The sequence below is a fragment of the Lepidochelys olivacea genome (genome assembly GCF_965140295.1).
Source record: "Lepidochelys olivacea isolate rLepOli2 genome assembly, chromosome: 6".
Taxonomy (NCBI): Eukaryota; Metazoa; Chordata; order Testudines; family Cheloniidae; genus Lepidochelys; species Lepidochelys olivacea.
The window spans coordinates 85,835,772-85,853,456 of record NC_140416.1 but is presented as its reverse complement, the minus strand read 5'-3'; the positions used below and the strand labels follow the sequence as shown (position 1 = coordinate 85,853,456).

The 17,685-nt window shown below is 50.1% G+C and overlaps 1 protein-coding gene across 1 annotated transcript; it reads right to left on the bottom strand.

Moving 5' to 3' along the window:
* Positions 1-25: 25 nt before the first annotated feature.
* Positions 26-16,387, bottom strand: LOC311522077 (acetyl-coenzyme A synthetase 2-like, mitochondrial). The gene is made up of 14 exons (XM_084630976.1): positions 15,741-16,387; positions 13,873-13,969; positions 13,464-13,663; positions 12,187-12,362; positions 9,855-10,007; positions 5,554-5,701; positions 4,744-4,881; positions 4,401-4,493; positions 3,810-3,922; positions 3,006-3,132; positions 2,143-2,270; positions 1,029-1,092; positions 368-489; positions 26-214 (listed from the first exon to the last, which is right to left on the bottom strand). Exons 1-14 carry the CDS (start codon positions 16,051-16,053, stop codon positions 38-40), a joined length of 2,049 nt encoding a protein of 682 aa, XP_084487102.1. The 5' UTR covers positions 16,054-16,387; the 3' UTR covers positions 26-37.
* Positions 16,388-17,685: the final 1,298 nt, after the last annotated feature.

The following is a 17,685-nucleotide window of genomic DNA, read 5'->3' as shown; positions in this document are numbered from 1 at the left end:
GGAAGCGTGAAGAAAAGGGGAGCAGAGAGCACTCATGTTACTGGCCCTGCTCCTCCTGCAGGAGGCGCTTGTGCCCCTTGATGATCTCCTCTACAGCCTCGTGGTCATCTAAGGTGGTCAGGTCCCCAAGCTCATCTGCCTTGTTCTCTACAATCTTCTTCAGGACACGGCGCATAATCTTACCTGAACGGGTCTTGGGGAGCCGCTTTGTGACCTGTGGCAGAAAGGAGCAGAGTAAGCGCTGGAGCCCTAAGCTGTATCATCTGGGGCTGGGAGCAGTGGGGAAGGGGCTTCCGCCATGCTGTTGAGACAGGGTTGAGGGCATACAGGGTGTAGTATGGGCAGGAACAGGCCTACGGGCTGTTACCTGAACGTATTCAGGGCTTGCGTATTTTGCAATCTTCTGTGAGACCAGCTCCTTGAGTTCATTGCTCAGCCTCTCCTGAGAGATATCAGTCCCCTTCTTCAGCACAATGAACACATACGCTCCTGGGAAAAGATGGAGTTACTCATCCATGCACCAAGCCATGGTTCAGGGAGATGTCCAGTGCAGGGCTAAGCACTCTGCAGCTGGCTGAGATGCAACCTGAAGTATGATAGGGGCTGAGATGGTGTGTCTGTGACCTAAGTGAATCTCTGAAATGGTATCACCAAAGCTGAGACTGTTCCTCTACAAGGCTACAGTTCCTCTACTCCAATGAAGTTGTGGGACCTCCCTCCTGAAGATGTCCTGGAGGGAGTCCTGTGTTGCCTGAAGCTGCAAGCCCCTGCAGTGTAATGCTACCAGAGACTTGCCCCCTTCCAGCTCAAAGCCATGTGGCTCTTGCGGTGACTCCCACCCCATACTCTGTGTCCTACAAAGCTTACTGTGTGTGCCGCAGGGGTGAGTGTGGTCCCTGTGTCCCTATGCCCCAGTACAAGTCAGGTATGCAGTCACCCTGAGAATGACTCTTCCCCCCCCACCACTAGCCCTAGCAGCTGTGAAGCCCATTACAGAGATTTCAGTAGCAGGAATCAGAGCCCCTCACCTTCTCCTTTGATCTCATGAGGGAAGGCGATCACGGCTGACTCTGCCACTGCTCTGTGCTGATTCTGGAACAAAACAGGTCTGCATGTCACTTCAGCAGTCCTGGCAGGCTGTCCTCCCCCACACTGGCCTGGTATGTGGCAGAGAGATGGGGAGCTCCCAAGGTGGCCTCCATGCCCTCTTCCTACTTACCTGCCACAGTAGAGTGTAGGGAAGAGGCCTGACACCTCTGCTTCCCCTTCCAGCTCGGCTTACCTCTGTGAGTGGCAACTACCCACTCTGCTCCTCCCACCCCTGCTGCAGCAGGATCCAGTAACCTGTTCACAAGATCTCACTGGGTAGTCCCTGCTTACAAACCCAGGGACATGTCGGCTCCAAAGAGCACTGAGAGACTCCAATCACATAACAGTGGGGGCCTCCAAGGGTTAATAATCCCCTACATTTGCATGATGCTCTGAATTCACCTAGCTGTAGCCTGAGCTCCAAATAAACCTTTTTCTCTCCCTTGAGTGCAAGGATAGAGCTGGGGCCTGTGCTATTAGAACAGCTTAGTTGTGATATTGGAGCTAAATACTTTGCCATCTCGTCTGATGCTGGTGAGGAAAGTGGAACTTACCATAGTGCAGCCCTGTGCTGGGCTTTTTGACAGAAAGGTAAGAAGGCCTGAAGTGTTTGCAGGGAGAAGGGGTTGCCCCCTACCCAGTAAAGCAGCAGGTACATACTCGTAGCTAGCTTGATGGAACTTGTGATGGGAAGAGTCCTAATGTGACTTGAGAAACGATGGCTGCATGTTGTGATCACTATCCCAGCTGGATAGCTCTAGAGTTGGTTGGAAATCAGAGTGGGAGTGGTAGAGATGAGAGAACTGCTCCTTCCACCCTACCTGCTCCAGGTAGAACTTCTGCCCCATTCCCTACAAAGCCTCCTGCTGGAGCAGAAAACTCGGGCATGATACCAAGGTGCTATGTTCACTCAGTGTTTCATGGCTTCTTTACTTGGAGGCCCCTGTGCCCCTGCTCTGCTCCCTGAAGAGGCTCTCCCCACCTCAGCTCTTTGGACTTGCTTATAAGCTAGGGGTCAGATGTTTGCCACTTCTTTCTGCCCAAGCCTCTTACCACAATATCTTCCAGCTCTGCGGTGCCTAGCCTGTGCCCGCTGACATTGATGACATCGTCCAGACGTCCTGTCAGCTGGTAATATCCTTGGCTAGTACGATAGGCTCCATCTCCCGTGAAGAAAAATCCTGTGATGATCAGAACCGTGAGTCTCTCACAGCTAGCCCATGCTAGCTACACTCTCTTCCCATTACCCATTCCCATTACCTCCATGGCTTAGGTACACCCCTCCCCACATCAACACCATCCCCCTGTATACTATGCCCCCCCTAAACTCACAGCAAAGGGACTTCCCCACTCCCAGTCAACCTCATGGCTTCTCCCAGCTCTACAGCTCAGGGGCATTCTCCGTTACCACCCTTAATTCTGGGGTGCATGCTCCATTGCTGGACTAGCCCCATTCCCACAAGCCTGGGACACATGCCACAGTGCAGCCCTCCATGGTCTGGACACTCTTCTCTTCCCTTTCTCTCATTGCTACAGGAGCTGACATCATTTGTATTACAGAAGCAATTGGTGGTCCCCACTGAGATCAGGATCCCTTTGTGCTATATATACACACATGGTAAGGAGCTGTCCCTGTGCCAAAGAGCTTATGTTCCAAATAGATGAGACAGGCGAAGGGTGGAAGAAAGAAAGAGCCATCTCCATTTTACAGATGGGGAACTGAGGCACAGAGAGGCTACATGACTTATCCAAAGTGTTGCAGTGAGTCTGTTGGAGCCAGGAATGTAACCCAGATCTCCCATGTGCCAGTCTAGTGCATTTGCCATAAAACACTTCTTCATGTGGCTCTAGAAGCACTCAGTCTCCAATCCATGATCAGCTGTGCGCCTTCCTCTGTCCTTCCCTGCAAATCCTACCTGGGTAAGGCATCAAGTAGGTTTCCAGAAATCTCTTGTGGTCATTGTAAATTGTCCGTGCCATTCCTGGCCAGGCCTGAGAGATGCAGAGGGCTCCAGAGACGCCGTTCTGTGTTAGGACATTTCCCTGGAAAATAATACCCTTGGTCATGACTGGGGCTGAGGGTAACCTTCATGCTTAATCTTGGGTCTAGTTTTACCTGCCACATCCCCACCACAACCTTCTGACTGGGAGAGACATGGAGAGCAGTGGGGGAGGATCTAGTTCACACCACCCGCAGGGAGATGATGTGCATGTGTAGCCCACTCTGCTGCTTAACACCCGGTATTGGTCCATTGCTTCTGACAAGCCAGTTCTCACTCAGGCCCAGCTTGTTCTGTGCCCTTGTCCAGATCTTCTTCCCCTAGTGTGTTCCAGGCTCCCTGGGCACTGGCATATAGCTACAGCTATGATTGTAAGTCTAGCATGGCATCCGTTCAGTTACTGAGGAGCTGGAAACCACTGTTCCAGAAAATACCTTTGTAGCATTTCTGAGGCGAGCCTCCAAACTTCTCCCAGGACAGGGTGCTATAGAGAATGGTGCAGGAACACAGGCTGAGATGTCAAGGGGTTGCTACCAGCTCCCTTGCTGGAGTTGCTCGAAATAGGAGGATCTGTGGGGAGTGGGACATGACCTTGGGGGTGGGGGGGGGGTGGAAGACAGGTGCAGCTTGCAAGTTCTCTACTTCCAGCTTCTGCCTCCTAGAGGGGACAGTATGGGAACGTTGGCTAAGAGAACCTCTGGACTGATGGTTGTAAGTTACCTTGTCATCCAGGAGGGCAGGGCTGATCCCAAAGAGTGGTCTCATGGCCATGCCTGGAAGAATCTCATCTCCAGGGCTGGATGGACGGGGAGAGATACAGATGCCTCCTGTTTCTGAGGTAAATGTAATGGTGACACCCATGAAATTAGGTCAAAGCGAAAGCCGTGGAATACTGCTAAGAAATCCACCTTCCCCCCTAAGTCTTGCATGGTTAATGCAGCTGCTTCCGTACCCATGCAGGGGTTACTGTAGGCAAGGCTCTCTGCTGTCTGGAGGTGGCTGGAAAAAATTGTTAATTAGAGATGGAAAGTCTTGCTCATCTAGTCCAGTGCTGGATTGGTCCCTACCGTCTCTTCTCCAGGTTAATTTTAAATCCTATCATTTATTTAACTGTCTGACCTGTGGTGGGGCCAAAAGGCTCCCTGTGCTGGGCACTTGGCTACAATGGGCCATGCACATCTATGGTGATGTCTAAATAATAATTGCCTCAAGCTGAACAATCCCAGATGGGTATTACACCTCCTAAGATGGGGAGATGACTGGGGAACTGCTTAAGTGCCTGTAATGGGAGGGGTCTTCTTTGCTTCTTACCAGTTTGCCACCATGTGTCAACTACTGGGCACCGTGCATCCCCAATCACGTTGAAGTACCACTCCCACGCTTCTGTGTTGATGGGTTCTCCCACTGCAAGGGGAAAGGGAGATGAATCGTGTTTAAGGGACAATTCAGAAAAATCTTTCTCCTTCCGATTTCCTTCGACATACTGGCTTTATCAAGATCATGGACCTGGGCCAACTAATAGGCCTTCTCCTTGGTGGTATATTCTCTCTCACTGCGAAGTACTGACCCAACACACATCTCTAATCCAGCCCACTACGGAACTGAGTCTGAGAGTGGTAGTCTGGTCAGCCCTGAACCATCACCTGGTACCAACCTGATCCAAGGGTCTTGAGGGAAGATCTGTCGTATCTCTTTACCCACTCGTCCCCATATCTCAGCAGCAAGCGAATTGCTGTGGGTGCTCCATAGAACTGATTAATTCGTAACCTCTCCACTGTTTCCCAGTAACGCCCTGGAATAGGAAACTGGGTCAGTTACCTCTAGAATTGGCTCATTCACCCTGATCCCAATACTTTCCTTGCTTCCATACCCCTGCTGTAGCCAGGCCAACCTAGCTCAGGATAAACACCAGGAGCAGCAGCAGTGGCTCTTTCCTTCCTTGAGAGCCCTTCCTGATAACCATCTCCACAGCGCTCTCTGCGGCAGGGAAGGGCACAGCTAGCATCCCCCTCAGGACCCTACCATGTGGAGGTGACTTCCCAAACATGTAATACACAAGAGACTACTCCAGAGAAGGAGGGATTTGCTCTTCTCCTTACTGCTCCACCCATGATTAAGATGGTTTCCTACCACCTCCCCTGGGGTGTGAGAGGAATTCAGTGTGTTCTTCAGCTCCACATAGGGACTCAACTCGTGCCATGGGGGCAGGAGTCTTTGGTATGTGGGCTGAGATGGGAATTAATTTCAGGCCTCTCTCTCTTCTGTATAGAGCATCCAGGGTCACTTCCCTGCTTGCCAGAGATTTCAGAGCAGGGTTACATTCATGCATTTCTAATAGCTTCTTACAGTTTTAGCAGAATGGCTGCCAAGCATTTTTGAAGAAGGATCCTTGGTCCCTCAGCCCCACAGCCTCTTTCGGCTGCCCTTCCCTGAGGCCAGGGCTCTTCTGAACTTCATTACTCACCAGGATTGGGGTACACTGGAGTGCTCTCAAAAAGGACTGTGGTACCTCCGTTGCACAGAGGGCCGTACACCACGTAACTGTGCCCCGTGATCCAGCCGATGTCGGCTACGCAGCCAAAGACATCCCCATCGTGGTAATCAAACACATACTGTGCAAAAAAAAGAAGAGAGCAAGAGCTATAGCCTGGAGACAGGGCCCCTCCTACCACAGAGGTTGCCAGAGCAGCTCTTGTGTGGGAGAGATCTATAACTAAAGTCTCCTGTCTCTGCCAGTCTTGTCTTTCCCTTCATAGATGCCAAGGCCAGAAGGAGCCATTGTGATCACCTCACCTGCCCTCCTGTGTAACACAGGCCATAAAACTTCTCCCAAATAATTCCTAGAGCAGGTCTTTTAGAAAAAACATTCCATCTTGACTTAAACATTGCCTTTGATGGAGAATTCACCACAGGCTTGGCAAATTGTTCCAATGCTTAATTACTGTTCAAAATTTACACCTTATTTCCAGTCTGAATTTGTCTAGCTTCAACTTCTAGTTGTTGGATCATGTTATACTTTTCTCTGCTAGACTGAAGAGTCTATTATAAAATATTTGTTCCCCGCGTGAGTACTTATAGACTGTCATCAACTCACACCTTAATCTTCTCTTCAATCTAAATAGATTGAACTCCTTGAGTCTATCACTATAAGGCATGTTTTCTAATTCTTTAATCATTCTCATGGCTCTTCTCTGAACCTTTTCCAATGTATCAACATCCTTCTTGAATTGTGGACCCCAGAACTGGACACGCTATTCCAGCAGCGGTTGCACCAGTGCCAAATACAGAGGTAAAATAATCTCTCTACTCCTACTTGAGATCCCCTTGTTTATCCCAGGATGCCGTTAGCTCTTTTGGCCATACTGTCACACTGGGAGATCCTGTTCACCTGATTATCCACCATGACTCCCAAATTGTTTTGAGTCACTGCTTCCCACCCTCTCTGCTACACCAATCTGTCACAGCTTGTCCCTGTTTAGCCTGTAAGCAGGGACTGGCCTATTCTGCATTTGCGCAGCACCCAGCACAATGGAGCCGTAGTCCTGGTTAGGGCCCTGCTGAAAAAGAAATAAATAACTAAAGCAGCTTCAGTCCTGTGCTGAGGAAAGGAGCCAGGGTCCTGATGCAAATTCAAACAAGCCAGTTCCCATTACTACTGGAGTCAACACTTGAGGACTGTCAGGAACTCCAGAAGACCCTTCTAAAGGTAGACTTGGCAACATGATTTCAGATGAAATTCACTGTTGGCAAGGGCAAGGGTATGCTTGTTGGAATGAATAATTTGGACCACTCCTTCACATTGCTGGATTCTAAATTGACTCACGGAAAAGAGCTGCTTTGTGCAAACAAGTTATTAGGCTGTATAATGAATTGAACTGACCATGTGATACTGCCATTAGACAAATCAACAGTAAGTTCATAGCTGGAGTTGTGTTCAGCATTGCTTGTCACGTCACACACAGGTACAGTAGAAATAGAAATGAGTGGAGGCCTAGAAGACTTCTCTAAGAGGCTAGACTATTTAGTTCAAAGAGGAGATGAGTCAGAGGGGATGTGACAGTGGTGTATCGATTTGCCAGTTAAAAAAAAAAAAAAATTTCTTTCCACTTGCCAGCCCTCAAACTCCCCCGTGAGCAGAACTGGGCTCCTTCCACCTCACAACACTCTCTAATAAGGACAAATAGTTGCACTGCTGCTCTGCAAGCCAAACTCGATTCCAACCCCTCTCTTCTTGTGGCGTTGGCTCTGCAGGGCTAGCAGGCGGACACCCCTCTGTCCCTCTCCGCAAGTTAAGCCTGGCTCCGCACCAGCATAGGGAGCCGGAGTTCAGACCTTGCTATTTTCCACACCCTCCCATTTCATTGGATGTAGGGGGAGGGACAGAATGTCCTAAAGTAACTGGATAGCAGGGCTGGCCCTGAGTGTGAAACCTGTATTTTACTTGGGCCTGGCTCCTCTTACTCCATTTCCCATCTGTTTCCCACCAAGCAAGTTTCCCGGTGTAATGTCTCTTGGAAGCCCTTTGTTTCTTGGTGGTTGCTCTGGGATCCGCCATTTCCAACAATACTTTAAAAGCCTTTCGTCCCTTACTAACATGCTCTAGCTGCCATTAGGTTTGCTGTGGCAATGCTCCAGCAGCTCCCCACAAAGTGGGCCCCGCTGACAGGAGGGTGACAGATGAGGATTCCAGGGGTGAGGAAGGCTCTGGTGTGTTTGTAATGGAAACTCGCTGTCTTCTGAGCTAGTCTCTGTTTAAAGTAACAGAGTATTCAAGCAGCAGCAGCTTGCTGAACCCACCCGGGGAAAACGAGCCGGAATTCATTCCAGCTCTGGTCATGTTTTCCAGAGCAGCTGGAGCTAAAGTGGCCTTGTGTTGGAATTGGACAGTGCTGCCTCATTCCCACATTCCTGTCTTGGGGCAACATCCGCTGCTTTGTTCTGTGTCCAATCACTGGCTCCCTGATTTCCACATGTCCCACCTCCAGGCACACAGGGCATTTCAGACTTAAGTCACCAGATCTGGCCTCACATGAATGCTAGATGCACCAAGGCTAGGACTGGAGCCCTCTAGTAAGAGGGCCTGGGTGGAGGTGTGAAGGTCCCTGGATCAGGTATAGGGGGAGCTTGCCCATGGCTAAGGAGCCCACACTGAGGTGTTTAGAAAGGGACTTGTCTCATGAGAAGCCAGAAGGGTGGCTCTTGTGTAAGACCGACAGGCCCTGGTGGTCAGGGGGCAGGATTGAACCTGGGACCTCTGGAGCTTAGTGCATGAGCATCTACTGCATGAGCTAAAAGCCACATGGCTGTTAGCTAAGGCTGTAGAGCAGACTCATTAATCTCTCTCTCTCTCTCTCTAAGTGGTCTTGGTGCCACTAGATGGGACAGAACACCACACCCAGGAGGTGTGTGGGTTACACTTGGAAGCTGTTTGCTTGGTGAACTGTCTCAAGCAATGGACTTTTCCCCACTTCCCTTGGAGGGCTGTTCTGCAGCCCAGTACTGTGCTGTCTCAGGAACACGAGTGTGGCTCAGCACGTGAGCTCCCAGCAGCTCGGTCTCCAGCTCTCTCTCATGTCTACACAGCAAAAAACCAACAACCCCACGGCAGTGAGTCTCTGCACCTAAGTCAACGGGTGCCCAGTGCTCACGCTACAGCACTAGAAATAGCCATGTAGGCATTCATGCTCAGGCTCTGAAGCCCGGGGGAAGAGGGTGAGTGTCAGAGCCTGAGCTCCAGCCTCAGCGGGAATGTCTACACAGCTAGTTTTAGTGGCGTGGCATGAGCCTGAGTCTGTATACCCAGGCTCTGAGACTCGCTGCTGTGGGGCTTTTCCCCCCAAGTGTAGATGTATCTTCAAAGGTCTTGCCTACAGGCAACCTAATGACTGGAATAAAATCTGGGACATTGCTGTCTGTTTTAGGGGCTTCCTCTTCCCAAAGCTACCTCTGCTCTATTGAAGTATGGACCCCTCTCTTTAGTGCTCTAGGGGCTCTCTTCAGGAGCAGAGCTTTCACTCTCATGTATGCTTAGGGGTAGTTGAAGCTCAGAACACAGGGGAGAGGGGGCTTGGAGATCTCTCTCTCTCTCTGTAAGTATATCCTGTATTCCCCATTGCCGGCCTGTAAGCAGGTTGCTGGCTAAATTGCAACAGAGCTTATGCAGAGAAGGAAAAGGCTGGAATATTTCTGTAAAATACCAGCCATTTCTCCCTCTCCATCCCCTGGAATAAACTGGCTGGGTGTCTGAGCAATGCTTTTCTCTGTGGGTAGAGCACCCTCCCTGAACCGATTGGCTCAGGGCGTGGCGAGGACAGAAGAAGGAAAAAACAAATGTTTAAACATAAATGACTGTAAATATAAAACCTGTGTCTTGCTGGCATTTGCTGCTCCTCCCCCCCTTTCTACCTCACTTGTCATCTTGGCAGCTCTTTGAGGCATAGACCGCCTCTTCCCAAGGGTTGGAGCAGTGCCCAGCAGAACAGGGCACCCAGGTCTACCTGGGGCCTCTGGGTGCTACTATAAGTAATGAATAATTGACCTGCTCTAGAACATGCACTGGTGCCCCCTGTTGCCTGGACTCAGTCCTGCTCCATTCCTAGTAACCATCTTGCTCTCCAGCAGCTGGACCCCTAATAACATTAGCAGCTCCCAGATTGTGCTTTAGCTCAAATAGTAGAGACATGATCTTGTCATCATAGCTTGGTAGTTCTGCTGCCTGTACGCCTTGACCCGACATCCCCGGTGTCTGTGTCTAGGCCTCATTACCTTGTGTGTGATGGCAGCATAGAGCAAGTATCCTGCCTGGGAGTGGACCAGCCCCTTGGGTTTGCCAGTACTGCCTGATGTGTAGAGAAGGAACAGCAAGTCTTCACTCTCCATGGCAGCAGGCTCACAGCATACATCCTCTTTCATCATTTCCTATGACACAAAGCAGAGTGGTTCTCACTCAGCTCCAGGATCTCCTCACAGCCCCCAGATTTCCCTCCATTCTCCCCACACTTGCTCTGACCTTACATTTCATTAGTCATTTACTAAGCCCAGAAGAGCTGAATGGAAAGCATTGTATACGTCAGAGAAATGAACCCCACTGTGGCTTATTCCTCTGCTGCCTGGTGACGGGCTAATGCTGCTTGGCAGGGGGATAGCACTGCGGAGGCTGGGACAGCACTCTAGCAAACCAGATCCTAACCCCTCTCCCCACATTCAGGCTCTTGAATCCTGTTGCTTCTTCCTTCCTACATTTCTCAAGTCCATCCCTTCCTCTCCTTCCATATGGCTAATGTCTCGTCCAATTGGTCAATTCTCATCTTCGTTGCTGCAGCCTCTGCTGCTCTTGCTTCCCTGCCTGATCCTCTCCAGTACATACCAGAATGGGTGCTGCCACTGTGACCATGCCACCCACCTCTCTTCAGAGCCCTCCTTTCACCTTCCACATCTGGTTTAAGGTCCTTTTCCTCCTGCTCACAAGGCCCTACAGAACGCTGCCCCATCAACATCTTTGCTCTCATTTCCTCCTCTATTTCCTTAGCTTCCTAATCATGTCTTTGCATCTTCTTCTATGCTACCCTTCAGCTTTGAATTCCCTCCCACTCCCAAACGCTCACCCCTTCTTCATTCAGCTGGCTCCTTAAAATGCAGAACTACTCTGGAAAGTGACTATCAAAATGGCACCAATGGGAGCAGTGTTTATTGTTTTTCACTCTTGCCAGATCAAGTGTGCTGTGTTCAAGTAAACGGAGGGGTTCTCTTCCACATGCTGGCACCACAAACTCCCCGTGGGTTCTGAGGGTCAAGCTGGCTCTTGCTGGCTCCGGCATCACCACCAGTAATAACGATTCTGCAGTTGGGGGCGCACTTAAAAATTGTGCTGAGGCCCTGTCCAGAATAGACTCCAGCTCCCTCTCCCAGGCCTCTGTAGCCAGCAGGAGTAAAAGGCTGTAATCACTGAGCCAGCAGCTCTAATGCTGAACCCTGCCACAGAGCAGATCTCCTGAGTAGGAAGAGGCCATTTGTTCCTGTCACTTTTCTCACCATAACCGAATTCTATGAGAAGCCTTCTCATGTTAATTAGGTTATTTGTTGAGCACAGACAGTGAGCTCCGCTCTGTACAAAACATGGTGGAGGCAGTTGTTCTGAACCCAGGAGCTAACAACAAAATACTTCTTCAGCAAGCATGAGTGCTGCTCCCCTGAGGTCTGACCATCATTGGGTGCATTGTGCCTCACTAGGAGCGTAAACACCAAGAGAGACAGCCCGTGTCACTGTCTAGGCCAGGGGTAGGCAGCCTATGGCACGCATGTCAGAGGCAGCACGTGAGCTGATTTTCAGAGGCACTCACACACCCCGGGTCCTGGCCACCGGTCTGAGGGGCTCTGCATTTTACTTTAATTTTAAATGAAGCTTCTTAAACATTTTAAAAACCTTATTTACTTTACATACAACAATAGTTTAGTTATATATTATAGACTTACAGACAGAGACCTTCTAAAAACGTTAAAATGCATTACTGGCACGCGAAACCTTAAATTAGAGTGAATAAATGAAGACTCGGCACATGGCTTCTGAAAGGTTGCTGACCCCTGGTCTATGCCTTGTATAGCACTGACTGCTAGGACTGCCGTCAGTAAATGTGGCCCCACCCAGACTGGAATAGAAGGGTACTGCAGGCCAGGAATAAGGTGCATGGACAAAGCTGTGTGGAGAGCCCAGGGCTGGAATAGCAGGGCGTGCTACAGGCCAGGTCTGAGGTACATGGACAGATAGTTTTCAAGGTCTTGCCCACACTATTGCAGGCTCTGGTTAGTGCTGCCAGGCCCTGATGTTACACAGAGAATATTATGTCTCCAAGAGCTCCCCACATTAACTCATTCATTCATTCTGGAAAGCAGGGCAACTGTTGTTGGGAAGGTTCCTGGCCTGGGCATTAAGCTTCGGACCACGACGCTATTACCCCAGAACAATGTCCCCAGTACAACTAAGTGCAAACAGGGTCCTTTGGGCTGGGCTGGAAACCCACCCCCACCACTTCTCCCGATTCCCTCGAGCAGATGTCCTACCCTAAGGGGAAGTTGGTGGTAGCTCCATATGGCATCTTACCTCCTCCAGTGGCACATCCAGTTCTGACATGGGAACCTTCTGCTCAGTCCTCATGGAAACCAGAACTCGCTTCACCAGTGGGCACGCATGCACGGCCTGGTCCACTGTCTGCTTCAGCTCAATAACCTTGCCCCCCCGCAGCCCCTGATTCACAGTGATCACTGTCTCTGACTGCGCTGAAGAGGGCAAAAGAGAAGAAAATGAACAGCAGCATGATCAGCCCTTCCCCTCAGCCCAGCTGCCCCTCTGCCCTCCATCATTATTACCAGGATATCTAGCGCCCCCTCCCCCCCGGCTCCAGATACACATCTAACCCTGCCCTGCCCCACATGCCTTTTCTCTCTCCTTCCCCCTCCCATCTCCAGTTTTCATGGCCTCTCTAAAATAAGAGCAGCAGTTTTAAACTCTTTCTTTCCCATTAATGTGTCCCATTAAGTCTCATACAACTTGATGAGAGGCAGCACTCCAGGCCCTTGCTCCCTCTGTTGAGGCAGAGAACTCAAGCCCCCACACCAAGAGACAATGGCCTGACAGACCCTGCTGCTCTAGGAGCTTATTTTTAAAATGCTGAATTTGATGAAGCTGGGCATAGCATCCACTGGGCTGGAAGAGGCTTCTAGTGAGACCTAGTGAATAGCCTTGCATCAGGGGAGGCCCTCTACCAGGATACAGTATTTAGTCCTCTCCTCCCTGCCGTGCATCATCATGGCAGGATTTCTTAATCATCCCTGATAGGGCAGGGGATGTTTCTCCTTAAAGAGGTCCAAGGAGCAGCATTCCAGCACCGTCCCTTGGCAGCATGTGCCACTGCTGAGCTCTGCTTAGGGTTAGAGAGCGTCTCTGAATATTGAACCTGAACTTCCCTGGCTGCATCTTAAGCCTCTTCCTTCCAGGCCTGCCCGTGGGAATGACCGATCCCTGTGCAAACCGTTTCATCTCCCTCAGTCGACTTCCTGGCTGCAGCTTTTATTTTCCAAACCGTCTCTCAGGGCAGGGCTTGTCTGTAGCTACAGCTTGTGGGGAGTTGTGGTGATGTTCTTGGGTGGCCTGAGCATGTGGTCCAGGGCTCACTTGTTTCCTCCACTCCCTCAGGCCACTCTCTCCTCCATGGCTGGAGGAGTAAGAACGCCGGGGCCAGGAAGCTTTGGGCACAATCCCCACACCCACAGCCCCACTGGTCACTGAAGCTGACAGGGGTTTATATTGTTCTCCAAGGGGCCAGGCTGAAGGGACAATTTGTGCACAGAGCACCTATCAGTTGTGAAGAAGGCTCTTACCATCCCGGATCCTGTCAGCTAGAGCCTCGGAGCTGAATCCGGCAAATACCACTGTGTGTACGGCTCCTATCCGGGCACAGGCTAGCATGCTTGCCACAGCCAGAGGGCATGGGGGCATGTAGATGGTGACTCGGTCACCTTTTTTTACTCCCTGTCGTTTCAAGGTGTTTCCCAGACGGCAGGTCAACTCAAGCAGTTCTCTGTCCAAAGAAACCAGCTTGTAGTTAGAAGCTCTCCCATCCCAGAAGCCTCTCTGAACTGGGAACAGATGGGGCTAGCTTCCCTTCCCTTCCCTTCTGGGAGCCCCGCAGAGCTGGAGATAAATGACTCTGGTCCCTTAATCAGATAAGTAACCATACCAGCCCTCTGTGCTCAATTCCTCTAGCTCAGGATTGGGGTAAGTACTGACCTGTATGTAACCCGAACTTCTTTCCCAGGCTCATCTTTCTCCCAGATCAGGGCCACTTTGTCTGGGGCTATATGGACATGTCGATCCAGACAATTCACTGAAAGAGAAGATTGACTGTCATTACTCTCTGAGCTATTTTCAATTCTAGTAAAGCCAGTGCTCGCCACTTCATTTTCTGAATACAATCAGGGTGGCTGCATTGTAAGTTTGACTGTTATTCAACCCCTTAAACCACATCATTGCTAGCACCAGCCATCAGGTCAGAAGCACCACCCCAATCCCACTCCCACACCTTCCTTCCTGCCACACCCATGACCATCCTCATCATCCTTACTTACAATCTGCACATTCCTAACCAGAAACTGCCCCCAAACACCCTGAGTAACCATAACAGCCCTCTGCACTCCTCCTTGGTGGCTCTCTGAGTGCCTCATGAATATTAACTCAGTCATTTCTCAGCAACCCTGTGTGGCAGGTAAGCAATCCACAGGGAACACTACACCTCCCACTGAAATGCAGCTGCCTCTTTAGTGGAATGAGGGAGCTATTAAACAGTGACAGCAGCACTCCAGAAGGCAGTTTAGGACAGGAAGTGAGGAGCGCTGCAGAGGGAATGTAGGGAAGTAGAATGCAATCACCTGAGATGAAATAGGGCCAGAACTCTGGGGGTATGTAGAGTTCCTTGGAATGTTGAATGACCACAAGCGGTCAAGACCTTGGTTTTAAATCTTATCCCAAAGTGGGCTCCTCTGAAAGCACTAGTGTTGCCAACACTTGTAGTTTTATTGGGAGTCTAATTACATATGTTGTTCGTTGTAGAGCTCCAGCTCCCAGAGTTGCGATTAGGTGAGACTTTCAGCTTTCATTTAAAAAAAGTTAATTTCTCTCCCTCATGGTTCCAGAGAAAAGCTTGAAAAAACTGACCCCTGAAGGCTCAAAAACCAGAAGGCAAATAAAAAAAGAACTAAAACTTATTTTTGAAATCTCATGATTTTGGGGGGCCTGACTCACGATTTTTGAGTGATTTGGGGTTGGCAGTGCTGCTATCTAGCGCTGTGAAGAGGCACTCGTTGATAATGGATAAGGGAAGAGCACTAACTTCTATTTGATGACCTCAGTAGTACATGGGTGCACCTTTGAGGACTCCCACAAAAGGGTACTGACCAGGCCCAATGACACAGCTTGCGAGAGCAGCTAGGCTCACAGCACATGGTGGTCCAGCTGTATTCATACATCCTAATGAGACACACTTGCTCCCCTACAACCAATCACATTCCTACCCACCTACTACACACAGCCAATTGGAACGTTCCTGGCAGGCGTCCTCTGGCTGAACTTGTGCCTGGATCTGAGAAACCATCCCTCATTTGAACCCTTTTACCAGACCGTGCTGCTCAGCTCTACCTCCCTAGTTTTTCTTTAAGTGTTGGATTGAGTGACACCGTTGAGCACTCCTGGATTTGTGTGTGAGGAGAATAAGACTGGGAACAAACACGCCAGGGAAAGTGGGGGTCAGAGGCAGGTGCTGTCCTAGACTCACACCCTCGCTCTCTGACACACGTTCTTCCCTTGCCTTCCTCCCTCTTTGATGTTTGTTCCTCAGACTATTCCTCTCAGTTTAGGATTTCCACATGCAGGGGAAAGACAGATTGGTGCACTTCCAAGAAAGTGTCTAAAAATAGAAAGCTAATTCTTGCTGCCATAGAACTTCCCCAGTAGCAACTGGCTAACAGAAGGAGTTAAAGGTGTGTGCATTCCCAGGAACAGATTCATGAGACTGAAAAGGATCCATCCTGAAGATGCTGGGACCAGGTGGGTTCCCCAAGAGGCCAGCAAACTAGGGTGGGGAGGTCTGGCTTCCTGCTTACCTGCTACATTCAGTTGTCCTCCCAGGAACCAGGACACCCAGCCCTGCTGTAGATTACAGTCTTGTACAGAGTGAAAAGGATTAATCCACATGAGTCGGTTTCTCCCTAGAGCTCCCCAGAATTCATCTGCCTGCTCCACTGACACCTTGTACAGCCCTGGGTGGTCCCTTGATCCAGGGAACGCTGCAGCTTCTGGCATATATGCAGTCAGGGGCCCGCCACTCCAAGCTCTAGCTATTCCAGAAGAAAAGGGTCCTCTAGAGGATTGACAGAAGACTTTTAGGCAGCAAGCCCTAGGAAGCAGCCAGGCCATGATCCAGGGTTGCAAGAGAGATCCCCAACTCTGCAACAAGCAGGAAATGGTCTTCAGAACTCTGCTTTTCTTCTTTAGGTACAAAACTCAGGCTAAGTGCTTTCAGTCTGCCCTGGAGCCGTGGCGTTGAGCGGGAAGGAGTGGAGTGTTAGCTGGGTCTCTCTCTGTCCATCAGATTATAAATCTGCACTCAGCAGACAGCTCAAGAGGTGCGCCGTCTCTTTCTGACACGCTTTCTCGCCTGTTCCAGATGGATACATGAAAAGGAAATTCAGTCCCTTCTAAGGGAGGAAAGGGGGTGGGCTCTAGGAATGTTTGACTGGAATAACCTTCATGCTAATCTGAATTCTGACGACTGCTCTTGCACTGAAGCCAGAACTGGCTGGTGATTGTATTCTCAGCAGCCGGAGCAATCCAGGCTGGCCTGTGTCACCTTACACTTTCCCTTTGTCCTATCATTAACCTGCCCTTGCTTAGAGGTTGAATGGAACAGTTTGCCTGCTAGATTGATCTGGCCCCACCCAAGCCTCCTGACTATCTGCTCCGCTTGAATTCTTTTCCCAATCTCACTTTGTGCCTCCCCCACTCACGCTGCCCCCTGTACCTGTAATTATTTCCCTTCCTTTATGTTCCAAATGACCTCACTCTCCTCAGTCAGAATCCTCCTAAAAATACTCTTCTGAAGTCTTTTAGCCACAGTCCACCACAGAACTATGGGTCTATTATGAGTCTATGAAAATGCTTTGCTGACTGAGATCACACCTTCAGCTGGTTACTCAAGGTGATCTGGGCTGTTTATATACACTCTCTGGGGCGGGGACCGTGCCTTCCTCTTTTTTGTCATTGCTATTTATGCCCTGCCACAGCATGCCCAGAGTTTTACTGGCAACTGTAAAAATGAGATCCTTGTCCCAAGGGGCTTCCCATCTAAAGTTGGACTGAAGAGACACAGCCAGATTCTGATCTGCACCTCCCTGGAGATGCAACACCAAAGGCGAGGGCCAGGCAAAAGTGGCTTCAAGCACAGCTCCTGGAGTAAGTTACAGCAGTCCCTAATTGCACAGCAGCATTGTATAGCTGCCCAGGGATGGTCCCACAGCACAGAATAACCAGAGTTCAAACTACCCTGTCCACTCCCCTTTCTAGCCACTAGCTGCACCCCAACACACCTCTTCTGAGAGCAGCGTAGGGCCCTGTGTTGCTCTTTTGCTAGGGGAATGCCCCCAGACCGGGGTTTCCAATCCCTTTGCACCAGCGGACAGCATCAATGGGCCATAGTGGGACCAAAATCTAGCCTACAGTGAAAGGATAATAGACATGAAGGGTGTGGAGAACAGCCCAATAAAGAAAAGAGGGGTCCCTACCCTCCAAGTCCCAGATTCCTATGCAGAATGAGAGAAAAAAGCTGGTTGCATCTGAGATAGTTTTGTTTGGGTTTTTGGCACTCTCACTGCAGGGGGTGACGTAGCTTCTAGGATTTGTAGAAAGACAAAGGTTTCAATGAGTAGCGCCTCGTCATTTGGTGCAAGACCACAGAAACTGTTTCAGGGATTGGGAGACGGGGATGGAGACTTGCCTGGAGGATGGGGAATAACAGGAAATGAGCCCAAGATGGTGCTAGAGCAGAAATGC

What these genes read in the sequence shown, in the direction of transcription:
- LOC311522077 (XM_084630976.1), bottom strand. Translation starts at nt 16,053, where the DNA reads ATGGCCTGGCTGCTTCCTAGGGCTTGCTGCCTAAAAGTCTTCTGTCAA. An exon ending in ATGCTGCCATCACACACAAG is followed by an intron (nt 5,702 to 9,854) that starts GTAATGAGGCCT and finishes TTTTTTGCACAG; the next exon opens with TATGTGTTTGATTACCACGA. An exon ending in CTACTTGATGCCTTACCCAG is followed by an intron (nt 2,271 to 3,005) that starts GTAGGATTTGCA and finishes TGATCATCACAG; the next exon opens with GATTTTTCTTCACGGGAGAT.